We start from the raw sequence: 18,343 nt of genomic DNA, 5'->3' as shown, positions 1-18,343 counted from the left end.
CCTACAAGTGAAACCAAAATGAATCGCTGAGAGAGAAAAAGAACAGGACAGGGTACTATGAGCTCATGGGGAGTTCTGGTACACCGTGAAAGGTCCTGGTACACCCGGGGTTACAATCTAGACTCAAGACTTTGGGAACAGGAAGTGGGTAAATGACCCAAAACTCTTCTTCAGTAGATTTGGCCAGTCATCGGCCCCTCCCCCACCCCCATCATGTCCTCACACATCACCCAGCCCTCAAGCCTTCAAAGTATCCACTTCCCTATCTGTCATTATGCCTGTCCACCGCCCTTCCTCCTCATCCACAACCTCCTCACCACTCAGTCTGGCATTAAGGCGGATGATTCTGTCATCTACCTCCTGTGTCAGTCCCTAGCTCTCTCACCTGGAAAAGGCTGCCACATCTGTGACAGTCATGCTTTTTGATTGCTCCAGTGCTTTCAACACCAGTCAGCCCACACTGCTGAGGGACAAGTTGGACAGAGCAGCAGTAAACCAACATCTCACTCACTCGAGTACCTCACAAACCAACCACAATATGTGAGAACACAACACAGGGAAACTCAAGCTCTACACATCCTGTGTCCGTTCTGGGAAAAATAGAAATCTTCAAGTTGCGAGTCATACTGTATATCGCTAACGGTATTTTATGAACCAAAGCATTTTAGTTTGAGATATGTAGATTTGGGAACATTTTATTACTAACCAACTGCATGTAAATCCATGTTATCATGGTGCTAACTCACAGTATGTAAACACATTTCCTTTCCCATTATCTAATTTTTTTCCCAATAACATGGAATAATATTCTGACGTAAAAACATTCTGTGAAACATTCAACACACCCACAGAGATGCTAAGCTAACGGGATAAACTCTGAAAGTCTTGTTTGGGAAACATATTCATGAATGGCTGTCACTAAATAACTTATTATTATGGTGTAGAGAGTGTGGCAAAGTGCCGTGGGTTTTGATTACAGGAAAGATAATACAAAGTGGACATGTTGACAGACAGAGTGGTTCTCACTGGTGGCACTACTGTCCCTTGAGAGTCTCTCATCCTATTGCCATCCTTCTCAGCCCATTTAAACCTAATCCCTGGATGTAAATCAGATCCAAAGTTCTGTGGGATCCCACTGGTGTAAAATCTGTGGCTGAAGTGTGAACTAGCTTAAGGAAAGAGTGGTTGGATTACTGTGTAACTGTAGCTGCAGTGTCTCTTCAAGTTGAGAGTTGGTGTTTTGCAAAAGTTTCACTCTGGACAGGTTTCTCTCACCACAGTAACTGACAGACATTTAATCATGTCTGTCAATTGCTGTGGTGAGAGAAATGTCATCAACAATTTACCTTTGCAGCCAACTGAAACAAAACAAGTCAAATACACATTTATCTACTGATTTCACAAAAGGTTGAAAGAACTCTTGAAGCCTCCATGTTCTAGTTGAAAACATTTAATGTTGTGTTTTTGTGATATTGTACTCCAATATTGCAACAGTTTAACAGAGCTTAACATCCAAGATCCTAGTTTTAATTTCAAGGCTTCAGTTCAAGTTGAGTTAAGTTAAACTTTTAAATGTCAGCATATTTAATATGTGGCCAAAACTGGCTGATTACATGATTAAAACCTAATACTATACAATGAACATATAAGGTGGGCCGCAGATAGGAACGGTATGAAAATGTATAGACTTTCTATTTGGTGCCCGCAATGCATATGATCTGAATGTGCCAGACTGAGGACAGCCTCTTCTTTCTACTGCCTCAGCCAGGCTTTCCCTTTCGCCTTACAAGGAAGAAAACAAGTAGGAATGTGTTAAAATGCAACATGAGTCAACCACATTACGGTATTTTAATACCTCCACAAATCACCAAGCTTCTTTAAGCTCAATGCCACATACAGTCAAATGTGTTCAGAGGTGTGACCAGTGCCTTTGAGCTTTTCTCTGCTACACAAGAGTCCCGTACAGAGTGCAATAATCTGGTAAAAACACAGAATGATTTAATTAGACTGTGTATGACTAATAGTGCAATGTCCTACCTTGGATGGCAAAGACATTGCTGACCCTAGACCCATAAATCTGTATCTGTAAGACTATGACAAGCAACACGATACAAAAGCTAGTTTTAGAACCTATACTGCTTTACTACCCAAACAACAAACAAGTCAGTTCAGTGATACTTATGCACTTTGCACACACAAGATAGACATGTGACAGATTCAACTCAGTAACTAAATGAGGTCTGACATTGGATGATATAGTGTTCAATGTCTGGCCACAAACCTCAAGCTATTTACCACTCAAAAACACAATAGAGAAATGTCAGACTGAACAGCATTCAAGAGCCACTTTTCCTGATGGAAACCCATTTGATGTTATATTTACAAGGTTGTGGGGAAATCACAGGTGACAATAACAAATTTGCAGATGAAATTTGTTTTGATGAGGTCAGTTTTAAAATGTTGTGTTCATCTAATAGCTGACCTACTGGTGCAAAAACATGTTTTTAAGAAGTTGCCAAATTGCTGTGGATAAATCTGTTAACCTCATGGCCAGGCCATATGCTCGGGTCAAATACCAATGTTTATCACCTTCTCCCATGGGTAACATATTTGTTTCACATAAAAGTCAATCTGTCAGTAAGAATTGTGTATCCCAGCAGAGCCACTCCTGACCTCAAGGTACTGTTGTATGTGCATCAACGCATCAATTGATGGCACATGTAATTGAGTGTTGAAGGGGCGCACAAAGCCTTACACTGAATTATGTCAAAGTTCTTAGCACACAGTACATCACACTGTCACTGCATCAAACACATGAATCCAATATCTTAACACTTGATAAAGCAATGAATAGGCTTGACATCATATTAACCATTTAATACGGCTAAATCCTAGACCAGCTGACTTTTCTCTCTTATGAAAGTGTAATTAAAAGCTTAGTGGCCAGACAAACACATAAACATCTCCCTGGCTCACTGCAGTTAGCAAAAACATCAGACACTGCCACTCTACCTATTGACGTCAGGATGAATGAATCATGTTTCTTGCACAGATTATTTATCTGGTGATTATTAACAATTATAGGTAGGTAATTATCACCCCTCGCCTCTTTTCTGCTTGCCTGGTGTTCCCGACTGAGCAGCCTCTCTCTTTCTGGACTACAAGGCTGAGTCTGGCATCTCTGCTATTAGGGGCCTATACATAGCCAGAGCCCTGCCGATGTGATGGGGGCCACTTGCTCATCCACACCCTCACAGTGACAGAATTCAAGCCCTAATTCAATAACCACTAACGGTCGACCTCTTTGTATTTATGTCACCAACTAATTTCAAATCCTACGTACAAAGTTAGAGTAAATCCTTAATATATCACGGGCTGTATCTGCCTCTGACATTCTGCGTTGCGTATCTGTTTTTCAGTCTGCCCGCTTCCATTCCCGTCACACATTCTTGAGCGGGCGCTGCCTTTTCCAAGACAAGAAAGGATTGTATTAACACTGATTATCACCATGCAATGACATACATTCATTGTCAGTAATACTGTGTAAGATTAGTTTACAGCATGTTGCCTCTACAACCTCGAACATCCACAGACATACTGCAGTACAGACACATACACACAGACAGACATATAAAATGCAAAATAGCTGGGCTAAAAGAGTACTTTTGTCTTAGAAAATAACTTCAGTACATGTGACAAAAATGTATGTGAATATGACTAGGCAAACAAAATCTTGGCATGATGGATGGGTATACAGAGAGAAAGAGCATAGAAAGGGGAGGTCTAGCTGTATGAACGTGTGCTTTGGGTAATGGGTAACAATAGAAAAGCGCTATATACTATAAATGTAATCCATTATTATTATTATTATTATTATTAAAAAGTAATTCAATGACTTAGTGTTTGGTCACCTGAAATAATTTTGTCTTTGGAAGATAAACAAGTCTGTCTATATGTTGATTTAATTTGTTAACACAATTTTATTTTCTGGTGGTCCTGTGTTGCTGTGCATGTGTACTGCACCTGTCTTCACCAGAGGTACAGTCAATTTGATTTCCTGTATTCTGGCCCTCTCACCATGTAGACGAAAGCAAGATGCCTTTGGGGTGAGGCCACGTGCTGCAATCTCCCCTGGCCTCAGCTGTTGGTGCCGGCCTAACGGAGCAGAGCAGGGCGACTGTGAGGGACTTAAAACAGGAGGTGGGTTTTATGTGTCACTTAGACACCCCTAATGTCCTACTGTTAAACCTGTAGGGCAACATGCATTCAGTACATTCTCCAAATTCATAGCTGTGGCGGCTCATTGATCCGTGTGTATGATGTGTGACCTTGTGCTGAGGCTAATGTAGTCCGATGGAAAGACGATCAAAACAAAGACCTATTTCTATTAATTATCTATAAAGACCTAACATACCAACACTGACCTATTATTAATAATATCTGTGATTCTTGTCTCAAATATCATCTGATGCCCAGGTCAAATTTAGCCATGTCATCTAGATTGACACACACAGCGGAAATATTAACTAAATAAATTCAGCTTGTTTCATTTTCACAGATTTTTTTAGAGCAATCAAAAGAGGCTGTTTAAAAATCACAACAATATCTGGTCTGGTATGTCCCAGGTTTTAATTTTGTAAAGGATTTGTCTATTTAAGTGTAATATTCTTGTAGTTTTTATAGTTTGTGAGGGCGAAAGTGATATAAATCTTGTGATCTGCACATGTTTGTGTCAGTTTCAGTGTTACAATGTGAGAGGGTTAAAATGTAAGACGTAACTTTTGACCAATGTGTAGAGTGTGACTCCCTCTCCCTTCCCTTGAGCATCTCTTTAACAAATACTAATTAACGACCCATAGACAACATGAAGCTGAAGCCCCCTACTTATGTTAGCCTTGTAGGCAGTAGGCCTATTGAAGTTCTTAAAACTGTATCTGACTCACATATGACTCATGGAAACAAACGTGGGTATTGATAATGCTGAATTCAAAGTGCCCACATCCAAGCTCACCTACACTGCCACTAACCTACATCTTTTGACAAAACATACCCAATTTCTACCGAGTTAACCTAATTCCTTCCAATCGCTCCACATACTCAAAAAACCTTTCACTTTCCTTAAAGGGACAACAAGGAGTTTTGGAAAGCGAAGTGTTTTCATACTACATTTACCATGAGCCTCCATGCGTACTGTGAAATTCTTGAACCGGCGCAAGACGGACGTCTTGCCAAGAATGTTTTCATTCATCAAGAATTAAAGTCAGAGGTTGGAAGATGATCAGATACCGTCGTAGTTCCCACCATAAACGGCAATTCGGCGGCGTTATTCCCATGATCCGCTGGGCAGCGTCCGCGAAACCGAGAGTAAGGAAACGCTGGTCGGCTCGCCCAACATTTCCACCACTAATAATAACAAAATAACGACAGAGACAAAACCATAGATTTATCAAAAATGGAGCCATTAACAAGTGTGGGTAACGTAGATTCAACCACATTAATATTAGACTTTTTTTATAACCAAATACAAACTCCTCGTTGTCCCTCGTGTGTTTGCATTAATTTTTTAAACCTGTGTTGCATAACTGCTCTTTCCAGTTTGAGGAAAAGGAAACATGATCCACACATTTATATTACGCCTTTTACAAATACACAAGACGCAAAAGAAGGAGGTTCCTCGTGAAGAGCTGGATAACTGATATAGATTTTGTGAAGAGAACAAGTACAAACTTTGGATCCATATATTTCCATCTGTGTAATCACTGTGACCGACACCACACTTTGCTGGATGAAACTACTAGCTGCATATTACCTTCCTTCCTGCCTTTTGGCTCAACAGCAAACAATTACCTTGATCAAATTGTGGCTCGTTGTTTGGATATTTTTGGTTCAAGCGACAAGTGGAAAGTGGTATGTATTTATACATTCATGTGAGGAAATGGCCCGACTACAGTATGGTAAGTCACATTGTAGTACTAAATCCATTACAAGTGAAACCCAACACGTTGTTGTGGGAATTTTTGTTTTAACAATCATTTGTCTTCATAAAATCAGTCCACAAACGGCCACAAGGGATCCTAGTCCATTACTGTCCATGTATTCATTCTGTTGGAATGAATGACATCTGGTCTCTGTTAATCCGACAATGCGTGAAGTTCTGCATGCGGCATCAGGAATACCTGCACCATATGGTTTGGAAGTGTGAAGAACTGGTGTCATGTCTGCCTACCACTTTTAAGATCTTATCTTGTGCTTCTGACCAAAGCGTTCGACGTTCTAAGGGGATGACCATGCAATAACAAATGCAAAGTTCTAGACACAGACAAGATTGATAAATTAGTCTAATACTTTTTTACAAAATGTGGGACCATGCCCCCTAGAACTGATGGAGAAAAGACAACATGGATGACACTTCCCAAAAAATCAGGAAGGATTTTTTAAATATCTTAATAAGTGTAAAATTTACTGATAATTTGGGCTGTTGTGTAAATTCTCAAAAGACTCAAAATTCAATTGTAGAATGTGTAATTCTCATATAAAATCCACAAACACTTAAAAACCCAAAACATTTATGAAAACATACACATCAACACAAACAGAGTCACTATGCATAGACACAGAGTACTATAATCTGAAAAATGTCACAGTTACAAGTTAGTTTCATTTTAATGAGTGGTGCAGCCTGCACGATAAAGTGCCCTCAGGGGTAAAGCACTTCATTAGTTTCATATGAACAACCCTTTAAATTTAGATTGTGTTTACACCGAGACCTTTAAACTCTGCCAGCTCATATATTTAAGCATTAAGGACTGGTAAGGCAGTGATGAAGAGATGATCCCAAAAGGACTTGATTGATTGTGTCCTGTAGTTTGAGCTAAGGTCAAATACTGCTTAATCTTCCAGGAAGTCAAAATATTATAAAGTTAACTCTTTGTCCTTTTAGGTGTAACTACCATTTTTCAGTCAGAAAGTAGATGGAAGGAAACATTTTCAGCGTAGAACTCATGATGGGTGGGTATTGAGGTTATTAGGAGCCCTTAACAAAACAGTACCACTCAGAACAGTGCAACTGTCCTATTCAATAATCCTGTTCATCTAGATCAGTTTTAGGGTAGCCGGTCACAACAGGGGACAGGGTTATAAGACGACACTATACAGTTTTGTCACAGTTCACTAGCATAAATAGATAACGACCTGCCACTGCTGCTGGTACTGACGACACTGGGTAACCGTGTTCAAGCCATACAAACTATATCACAGCTTCTCATTTTACTTAATACTGCGCAAGCTGACATTTTTTCCCGCATCATATCAGAAGGCCATCAGACCATCTGAGTCACATTACGGTGTCATTTATAGCAGCAACAGAACTAAACCCTGAAACTGTGATGATTTTAGGATTAACTGGTGTATCCCACTCAAGCCTGTCCAAGTTATGTGCAAATCTCATCGGTAAATATATACAGATGGAAATATTTGACAGCACTCTTTTCTCATTGCTTTCGTTTCATGCTGATAGAGTGTATAAAGACATTTAAGCCTCTTTAACTCTGGCCACTCCCATTGTTCCAGATAGTTGGCCCTGTTAAGTCTTCAACTCAACGCCAGGGAACCCTTTTCCACTAAGATGAAATACTTAATACAAATCTACAGCACTAGTAGATATTTCACTAGTTTTGTTTTTGATGAATACAATCAACTGAAACAAACAGAAAGTAGAAGAAGACGAGTTGCAGCACTGTTGCAAGATTTATATACAGAGATTGTTACAATTGGATATGTTCTGGGACTTAGTTTTCACAGTATTACAGTGTTGACTGACTCCACAAAATCAGGTCACAATGGTGTTTTTTATAAACACCCTCCAAAGACTGTATGCTGCTAAAACTGTTTAAGAATGTGTATTTAATAGTTCTGTAAATGGAGCAGGTTTAAAATGATGGCGTGTGTGTGTGTGTGTGTGTGTGTGTGTGTGTGTGTGTGTGTGTGTGTGTGTGTGTCTGTGTGTCTGTGTGTCTGTATAACAAGAGTGGAAGGTTATTCAGAATCAGAATCAGAATGCCTTTATTTGTCATTATAGGCCTACTCGTGGTATAATGAAATTAGAGCCCCCCTTCAGTGCAAAAATTCCATCCACTATGCCAGTATGTAGCTACTCTATTCATGCAAATTTAATTTTGGGAGTGCTGAATGAGAATGAGTTTCACAAGTTACTTAGCTGTCCTCCATTACATGCTTGCTAAGACTGTACAGCATTATATAGACTCCAGCTTCTGTTTAAAGCAACTCCAACTGGTGCATTCAAGCTCAAGTGGAACAAAAGCTAGATGCCATTAAAATTAGATGTGCAACACTATGTTGGAGAGGTGACTTGCACTTAAATGTCTTGTCGTTATGCTCTGTCACTCTGAATTATACACAGCAAGTCTTATGCACCTGCCACTCGAATTGCATTTGTGCATACATGGCACGTTCATTGTGTCTGAGTTAGAGGTAACTGGTCACTCTTCTTCTCATTGCACTCCATTGTTATTTAGGCCGATATCATGGCTGCGTTTCACATACCAACTGCATGTTGATCTAATTAAATGATGGACCTATGTTTTGACTTATGTCACCACAAAAGTGGACTCCAACATGGCTACGGCAACTCTGAGGCCTCAAAGGGCCCTGCCTGGTGCCATGCAACTGTCAGCCGTTTAACATCAAGATTAGCAGTTGCTGCCATGTGTCAACACAGCAATGAACACATGCTTAAGGTGGTGGTGGGGGAGGGATGTGGTTGTAAGACTACAGGGGGTGACACAATAAAAATACAATTCCTGAAAGCAAAACAAAGGGGAGACAAATCTTCTCACGACCAGGACAAAGCTAATCTAGTGCTACTTGTCGTTAGCGGTGGTGACGAGAGGAGATAAAATCTAGTCCCCAGGGAAGTGAGGATGAGATGTTAATACCACAAAATCCTCCTAATGGTGTTTCAAAATACATTTTGCGGGAGGCAACACATACACTGCGTATACACTGCCATTCCTTTTTAATACAAGCTCGTGACTGTGAGGATCAACTATGAACCACGACTGAGGTGTGACAATAAAAAAACAACAACAACAAAAACATCTGTGTCCTTCTCTGAAATAACACACACATGGCATTTATTTAGCTCGACCTTTTTCAAACAAACATCACGCATTTCAAAGGAGTAGCCCACCGTCACGGAGCTGTAAAGCCACCTCACTAATCAGTCGTCACATCTAAGTCCAGACAACAAAGCCTATGTTAATGACCGCTGGTGGAACAGGACTGAAACTCTTACTTCACCAGTCAGCTTCAGTTTCCTATGGAGATTTGTAATATTTTGAAAGATTTACCAACACACTCACCAGACAGACATAGCTAAGTGGACCAGTGGGCAGTTCAATATGGGTTTAATAAACAGTTTCTTTCAGTTCTTTTTGTAATATGACTATATTGGTAATGGTGGACCATATGACTATAGTTACTGAACTGTGCTGATACTGTGGAAATTTGTCACTGGAGTACTGGCACTTTTTACAGCCAGCCACAAAGAAGAAAGGGAAAACACAACATCTGAAGGAATTATTCCCTACTGCCTTACTGCAAATTGCACCTTTTACTAAGTTAAGTGTGAGAAAGGCAATACAACATTTGGTGTCTTCAGGTTAAGTCAGGAAACGTGGCTATGGCTTTCCTGAAAACATAAATCAAGAAAAGAAAAAGAAAAACCTAAGCACATAGTTTGACTGCAAATAAAGCACAATGCATGACAGAAAAGTACAATTCTATAGGGTTTACCATTCCCCTGACATTTGCACGTATCAGCGATACAAAGTGAAATTTGTTTAGACAACTTCCCCAAGTGCCAAAGTGATATAGAGCCAGCAGGTGGGAAGCAACAGTGAGAAGAGGAAAGTGAACTACGATGAACACTAATGTGAAAAAAGTGAAACTCAACATGTTCACCATGTTTTACTAATCTCTTTTAGATCACAAATCAGTCGAAGAACAACCCATCACAGAAACTCATCACAAACCAGGCAAGACTATCCAACCATAACTCTTCCCACCAGGATCCTTCAGTCCCTTCACTATTCACGTCTTTACATCTTGCTTCCTTGTACCCAAAACCAGTGGCTTCATTCGTAATAATGCAAGTCTTTGCTTCATTTCTTTTTCTTTTGTATGAACCTTACAGCAGTTGTAAGAACCATACACAGTGGTTCATATAGGAGCCACAGCAAATCAGCAACGTACATAGTCATGCACAGACATGGTCAAAAACACAAAAAAAAGGAAAAAAGAAAAAAACTGTAAATCATTTTAGCTTTACCTATCAGTAGTATATACTGTATATATATAACAGCTGTCTTTAGATGTGACTTGTATTTTACAAAGGTCTTGGATCGTCCTGCATTTTAATCCGCAAAATTAATCAAAACAGAAGCTGAGTGTTTATGCTGTATGTTGATAACTCCCTGATAGACATCTAGAATTACATGAAAACTAAATGCCATTGGGTGAATTGTCCAGAGAATGACTAAAAAGAACTGGTGTTTATACCATCTTTATATCAAGTTAAGATCACACATTATCCTGTATCAGTAAAAGACTCCAACAGGTGTTGCTACGGCTACTGTGAGATGTAATCTCTGACTCAAATGGGAACAAACAACGTTTATGTGCTATACTTTATATTTCAAACTCATCTGTTTAAGACTCATCTAATTTATTTAGCTAGGTGAAGGTTCTCCAATTTTTTTAGACTTAAATTTATAAAGCTCAACTTTGGCCTGGAACCATTGTTAATGCAAGTTTATCAATATTGTACAAAATTTAATTGTGAATTATATATATATATATATATATATATATATTTTTTTTTTTAATTTAGTACAGCTAAATATTTAAATTTTGTGGGTAAGCTTGCATGAAGACGAGTCCAACACTTGTTAAGTAACTGAGAGTAAGTATATTAATCTTCAGTATTAGCAAAGCGAATCAATCAATTACCGTGTCATTTTTAACATACACCTATACGGCTTTAAGCAATTATGCATGAACAAATCTTTGGAGAAAATAGACGCAAAAGGCCGATACAAAGTCTAACAGAAGACACTTCTGGATATCAAGTTGGGCGGTACATCCTTAATTCACTCATCTGAAAAAAGCAGCAGATTTAAATCCATGTATGGATTCATTTATTGCTGCTTAGGAAACACAGTAAGACTGCAAATAAATACACTCTCTTAAATCCTGACAATTAGATATTCAACAACAAATTATGCCAAATAACTTGCTTGTTCTAATCACTGTTTGCTACTGTGGATGAGAAGTTTAATTCAAGAGGGCAAATTCAGTCCTCAATTAATACACAATACTTCAATTTGTACAGAATACACTGAATATCACAAAATATAATACAGGGATGAAATGTGTTGGATCATTTGTAACAGAACTGTGACAGATTATTGGATCGTGGCTTGGTTGTCAAAGTGTAAAAGCCGCACCCAGCGCTGACATACAGCTATACAGTGAAGCTGAGAAATTGAATATAGGGCCTTGACATGTTTTCACAGCAAGAGGCCTGATTCAAATGACTTCACCTGCTGCATTTTTGTCCTAAAGGCGTTACATCAGAATTTCCCAAATATGGATAGACACGAAAAACGGTAACAAAATCTACATGTCTTACAGTTGATGCAAGGTATGGGATGACCCACGTTTTTTGAGTGGGTTTACGCAATTACTATGTACTGACAAACATTTATTTGTTTCTTCTTTGGCTGTGTTTGGCAAAGTTATATAAATATATTATAGATATTTTTTGTATGAAGATGTGATTTACTTTTCAATAAATATGCAGATTTTAGATAAGCAAGCAGTTTTGGTCATCTTATTTTACAAAATAATAATTAAACATTATTAAAATCTAATTGTTTTAATTTTATCATGTTATATATGAAGTGCTTGTTAATATTATCTAACTACTACCTTACCCACTATAACATGTCTTTTAATACAATAAATTCTATATTATATATATTTATTCTTCTTGATGTTTGCAATACATGTAACTACCGTAAAAGCAAAAAAACATTGAACTCTGCAACAAATCCGGAAGATTTTATTTAGTGGCAGATTAAATTAGAAACATAGGAGTTGTAATTACTGCAACTGTGTATATTGAAAATACATTATATATCTATAAATACACAAAGATTTACAGATATAAATTTACTTTAAATCAAAACATTTTAAAAAGGATAAGACCTAAATATTTGTAATCACAAAAATGTGGTTAACTGAATGAAATGGCAAATAAATAATTTCACATTTTTTTTAACTCATTGAAAATAAGTCAAGACCTGTGTCACAAGTAAAAATAAGTTCAAGTTTGAGACTTTTTGTCCATACTTTTTTACATATTTGCCTTTTTACTTAAAGACCGACAGTAGTGTCCAGAACACAGTCTGTATTAGGCACTTCCTGGATATAATTCATCCTCCACAGACACGTCTCACCACGGCAGCTATACTTTTCAAAATTATGTGTATGCATGAATGGTGTCACCCAAATCCCTGTGGAACAAATGCATTTTTCATACAGCAATGTGAGCACCAGGCATGTGCATGTACTGTATATACTCTCTGATTTTATGGTGGACATAATTTCCTCTTACCTCTGCAAGAGTTCACCGGTTGTCTCAGACGGATATCCGCCACTTTGTCCTTTCCCCAGCATTTTTGTATGGCCTGTCTTAACACTCTCAAAGCTCCTTGTCCGATCCCAAGATTGCTGCATGGCAAAACAAACTCCCTAGCACCACCTGCAGCCTCAACACCCTTAACCTCCAAAAACCCTCCCCCTCAAAAATAACTACCACGATCCAAAGACAGCAAATCCTGATGAGGCAACTTTCTCTAGCCTGCTCTGGTTTTCTCTCCCCTTGCTACATGAACAGATGACAGAAAGGCCAGCAGGTGGGAAAAGATCGGCTGCTGAGTGCTTCAGCAGGGGCTCTTCCACAAAGCCACTCCTGATCGACAGCAGCAAAGCCCCTTTAGCCTTTTCTTTCCAACTCGTTTCCCCCTGTAAATTACACTACGTACACCTCCACAACTTTCCTTTGCCCCTCTTGTGTCCAGTGTCAAAAAAAGTGGGGAAATCAAAGCAGAGTCTCTTCAAAGGGAAACAAGAGGATGACTGAGGGAAGTTTAAGAGGGAATAACAGAGGAGGTGGGCTCAGGGGATGGCAGGAGGGGGGTGAGTTGAAAGAGACCAACTGGGAGACCCAGTCCTGGGCAGCTCCACGCGGCACAACAACAGGGACAAGAAAGTCCCTCAGGCCACTGCTGATTATCACCTCTACAGTCACACACAAACACACGCACAGACACACGCACCCTCACATAGTCTGGCCAATGAAGGGATGCACTGGGGTCCTGGGAATGCCATCAGTCACTCAGTAGGTGTCGGGATCAATTTAGCCGCTGAATCATTGGAGGGGTCCAGTCTCCAGCCCCTGGAGCACAGTGTCAGATTATTCACATTTTGTAATGGGCTGACAGTCTGGGGTTTCACATCTGTGAGCCAAAAGGTAGGGAGGGTTTGGTAATAAATCAGTGTTAGTGGAAGAATAGTACTGAGTGAGAGCATGTCAGCAATTCTTGAATGGTGCACCAGACCACATAAGGAAGAGAAATGGTCCGTAGCTTCAGGTCTCTCATTTTCACAGATTTTTAATTATTTATTTAGGTTGGATAGGAAACTGTCACTTGGTGGGGTTAATGGCTGAGAACCAGGTCTGTTTCCAGAGGACCAGCCTAGGAATGCTAATTTGACTATGCTAATTTAATCATGTGAAATGACCATCTTTCACAGTAGCAAGGATAGATAGATTACATAGGCTACGCTGCTATATCCAATTCCAGTTCACTAAACAGCATTACATTAAGCTTCTTTGTAGGGCTGCCCCCAAATAGTCAACCAAAAAAATAATTAGCCGACCAAAATTTCATTGGTCGATTGGTCGATTGGTCGCAGGAAAAAAAACAAAAAACATTTGGAGCTGTGTCTTGAAAGGCTTTAGGGCTTTTAATTTGAAGGGCAAGATACAGGAAGTCAAGACACTCACTCGCCGTCAGTTTTTTGTTGTTGTTGTTTTTTTTTACACAGCACAGCAGGTCCCTATTTATTTCTTTTTCTTTTTTTTGTCAAAAGGCGACTTTTTCCGATGTTGTTACAGTTTGGAGACTCCAACGTGAAACACGAATCACTGCCATGAAAAGTGGCTTTAGCTCTAGACATTTAGATTAAAATACAAAGAAGTGGAGTTCCTGATAATCTGAGATCACTGGTTCTGAGCCGTCACACATGCACATGCACGTGGTTGTTCAGTGCATAGCTAGCTAACTTACTGCCAACATCTGTTGATGCACTAGTGGCTAGCCATTTGAGGTGGATAAACACAGACGGCACATACAGTCAGGCCAAGGATTTGCTTTGCGTTCTGTCTGATAACACCTTCATGGTCTTTCGCAAACGTAAGTGTGATGAGTAAAAGTGGCAGCAAGAAGTGTGTCGTGACATCGCAGAGAAAACCACTCTCACTTGAGATAGAATTGACACAAAGGATATTTTCTTTGACAGCCAAGACAGAAGGCATCCTCTCTATGTTCACAATGTCTGCTTCTATGATGAATGGCAAAATTCAGAAACATAAAAAAAAGGCTGTTTCCTTGCTGACAACCCCTGCAGAACTGATGCGTGTGTGCAGACGCATGTGCATATATTCATGTCCCAAGTCTACATAACAATCCCCCCACTTATTTTTGGCGCTGGGAGAAAGCAGATACCACTGTAGCATGAAGTGGTTTCTATAATGGTGCATGCCTGAATGACTCAGTGTTAAGCATGCCAGTAACAGAGGTGAATTACAATTTAATGGGTTAATTTGAAAGTATTTTAGTTTAATCATCAAAAATGAACAAAGATAGAATCAACACTTTTGATGTTATGTCAAAGGTGTCTATATGAGACATCTCACTAAGTTAGCAAGCTGACCAGCTAGCCTTGGTTTGCTCGATCTTTTGTTACCACTTTGTTCTGAAAGAGACAATAGTCACTGTCCCTCATAGTAACTGTGAGTATGCTGCTGTGAAATCCTCTGTCTCATCAACTACTGATGCTGCTCTCTGACTGGGTAAGAAATCATGATCTTCAATCTCACAATAACCATAGAAAACAACCAGTCACATAAAACATTATTCACATGATACCAACAGCCCTACTATGACGGTAGATTTATTCAACCTAACATTAGCTAAACATACGTGTGAGGGCTGAAACTTGGTTGTAATTGGCAAGCGAGTTATACACATGCAGCATACTATTGTGTGCACCCTAAAAGTCACGTACAGAGAGGGCTGGTCAAAACTTCGTGCCAGTTATGTAGTAGCCTGCCAGGATTTGTCAAGGTGAGCATGCTGACGGGCAGGGGAAGTGGGACTATGACGCAGGGGAAGGGGAGGAGGGTCTGAACAAAGTGCATTTTCTTATTTCTTACAATAGGAATGGACTTTCTGGTAATACAGTGCCACCTATTTGTTGGGAGTATTTCTTGCAGTTGTACATGGTTACATACTGGACTGGAGACATTCCTCTGAAATTAAAAAATACACGGCACTGCACGCCAGCCACAGAAATTTGAGGAGAACTATCACCTACATAAACACATTAGATCTACATTACTGCTCCTTATCCAACCTTTAAAATGATCACAGAGAGAACTTTATAGTCACACATCTGACGGAGTCTGCGTGCCTTTGTCAGTCTGTGTGCTTTCGATGTAAAAATTCTCCTGTCTCTGTTGTTTGTGGTCGTTGTAGTCAGAGTACTAGTGAAGACTTCTTCTCCCTCTAAACAAAGGCTGCCATCAAACCACACTTCCCATAAATCACCACTGCAACCTTGCCAAGTAGATCTGTCATGCGAACTGAGATCTGAGTAGCCAGCTGTTGGTGAAAAGCCGAAAGATGAAAAGTCATTTTTGAGGATAAAGAGTGGCAGCAAGAGGCCTTATAAAGACCCAAGTACTGACAAAGGGAGTGAGTCTAAGGCACGACTCTCAGTTACAAAACCATGGGGGGTGCAAACAAGTGGTTGTACATGTTTAACTAAAATGTTTCTCAATATGTCCTATGTTGTGTCAGTCTTTTACCTATATTGAGAATTATTTGAAGAAATGTAGCACTAGTTATATCAAAAATAGGATGAAGCAGTTTGATTAACTTTGGCAGACTACTGAAATACTTTAATAATATTAGACAAGAAACTGTGTTGAAGACTACAACATTCATGGCCAAATTGGTGTGTGGATTCGAAATCAGTGCACTATGTCTAAGAGACCACCAGGAAGGTGGTTTGTCTTAAGTGCTAATTTCGTTAGATTAAAAATATAAACTAACCATATCAGTATTACTATCACATTTTTGGACACAATAATGTAGCAACAACATCAACTATCACAATCAAACCCACTTGCCAAATGCCGAAATAAGACTGTGCTAAGTGAGAAGCAGCTCCCATTCCAAGCGATCAGTTTTCCAGAAAATGCTCGCAGTGCAGCTGAGAATGCTGCTCTGGACCTGGGCATTCCCATAAAGTGGGGAATGTTTATTTTGCAGAGGATTTAAGCTGACATGTGTGAAGCTATTAAGATGGCTTAGTCTGTTAATTAAAACCGTTCTAATTCTCTACCTTTAGCCTCATTATAGTGAGACCTCTATGTTGAGAACTGCGCAGGCCACAGTATGTGACAAGCCGATGCTCACAAATTCATTCACGAACACATGTGACACGCTTACATACACACTGAAGGTCAAATGTGATTATGGCCATTGCATGAGAAGAAGGTATCTATTTCAGTAGACCTCTTTTGTTGTGTGCACTCTAACAGACACACTTCCCACGGTACAACACACAAACGCACAGACACATCTATCTGGTTTTTGGTCAGAGCTGATAACTGTATCCTTATAAATTAGTTTTAAAAATCGGTGGATTAAATATAAATGTATACTCTGCAGGATGGAAAAGTCTCACATTTAATTCCACACATACACACAGCCAAGAGTACATATAGATGCAAACGTCCATTCAAAAATGTTCATTTAAAACCTCTACAAAAAGAGACTTTGTAGTCTAACTTGCAGTATAGACATGTGTGCCTATGTGGCTCTCCCAGACTTCAGAGAAGTAAAGACCAGCCATCAGCATTTGGCCAAGGATCCAGAGAACATATGACCTCATAAAAAGAGCTTAAAAAAGGAATGAGGCACCAGCAATCGCTGACAACAACGGCCTGTAAATTCCATTGTTCACGACGGCACAGCAGTTGCATTTTTTTTATTGTTGAACTAAAATAACACAGTGACACACAGCCCTGCTACAGCACACAGAGCCGCTATCATCCAATCATAAAACTGGCTTCATGAGACCAGAAAAGTTCCTATTTTAAGCAGCCAAAAGTAGAAGCAAGTTTACAAACACTTGTGTTTTATAGACCTTCACAACGCTAACATCAGCGGTGGATGCTCTGTCTTTATCAGATTCTGTGCTAAAAGATTTCACCCCAAACCTGAGAATCATTAAACAGCTGAGACTGCGAGAGTTTGTTAACACGGTCACATTTTATAGACTTGAATAGCAGCTTTCTTAACTAGCAAACAACTAAGTGTCACATCTTGTAAAAAGATTGTAAACAGTCTTGAAACTATATTGGTCGAGGAAATAAATGCAACTGAATTGACACTTACCTTAAAATTGCCACAATAACCCCTTGACAGGTAAACTTGACTGGAGACAGTTTAGACTTCAAAGTTCCTGTCAGGGATGAAAAGGCAATCAGATCATTACTCTTAAGTAGTACTACCTGTCCTCAATAGTCAACACATTTAAATAACTATCGTAAAGAGAAAGTTACAAAAGCTGTGTTGAAGGCTGTATTCAGTCACTTAGGGTAAATGTTTTTAAGATTGCATTTTAACATTTAATCAGAAACATTTAACTGAGTTGCCAGTTTATTAGGAACACCTTGTTAGATCTAATACAGTCTAATGCAACAGTTGCACAGCAGCAACGAATCCTCTGTGAAGGTTGTACTTGTAATGTAATGCAATGTAATGAGAGCTGTTAATTGACCTGTATAATTTTGATACTGTAGTTTGTAATGCAGCTGAATCACAAATCATTATACAGGGAAGTGTTTCTCTTATACAGACTACTTTCACTGTCATAAATGGGATGGGCAAAATAATACAGACAC

The 18,343-nt window shown here is 39.3% G+C and overlaps 1 protein-coding gene across 2 annotated transcripts in view; it reads right to left on the bottom strand.

The window, feature by feature from the left end:
• The window catches only part of rbm20 (RNA binding motif protein 20), a 48,927-nt gene extending 35,570 nt beyond the window's left edge, over positions 1-13,357 (bottom strand). Inside the window, exon 1 of one of the 2 annotated variants that reach the window (XM_085805366.1) lies at positions 12,698-13,357. In XM_085805366.1, coding sequence (XP_085661492.1) covers positions 12,698-12,819 — 122 coding nt within the window. In that variant the 5' untranslated portion in view covers positions 12,820-13,357. The remainder of the gene's footprint in view (positions 1-12,697) is intronic. The other variant, XM_085805284.1, reaches the window with a different exon arrangement.
• Between the last annotated feature and the right edge of the window lie 4,986 nt (positions 13,358-18,343).

The sequence above is a fragment of the Trachurus japonicus genome, chromosome 1 (genome assembly GCF_045865225.1).
Source record: "Trachurus japonicus isolate A0001 chromosome 1, Traja_1.0".
Classification (NCBI taxonomy): domain Eukaryota; kingdom Metazoa; phylum Chordata; class Actinopteri; order Carangiformes; family Carangidae; genus Trachurus; species Trachurus japonicus.
This window is presented reverse-complemented; position numbering and strand designations above follow the sequence as displayed.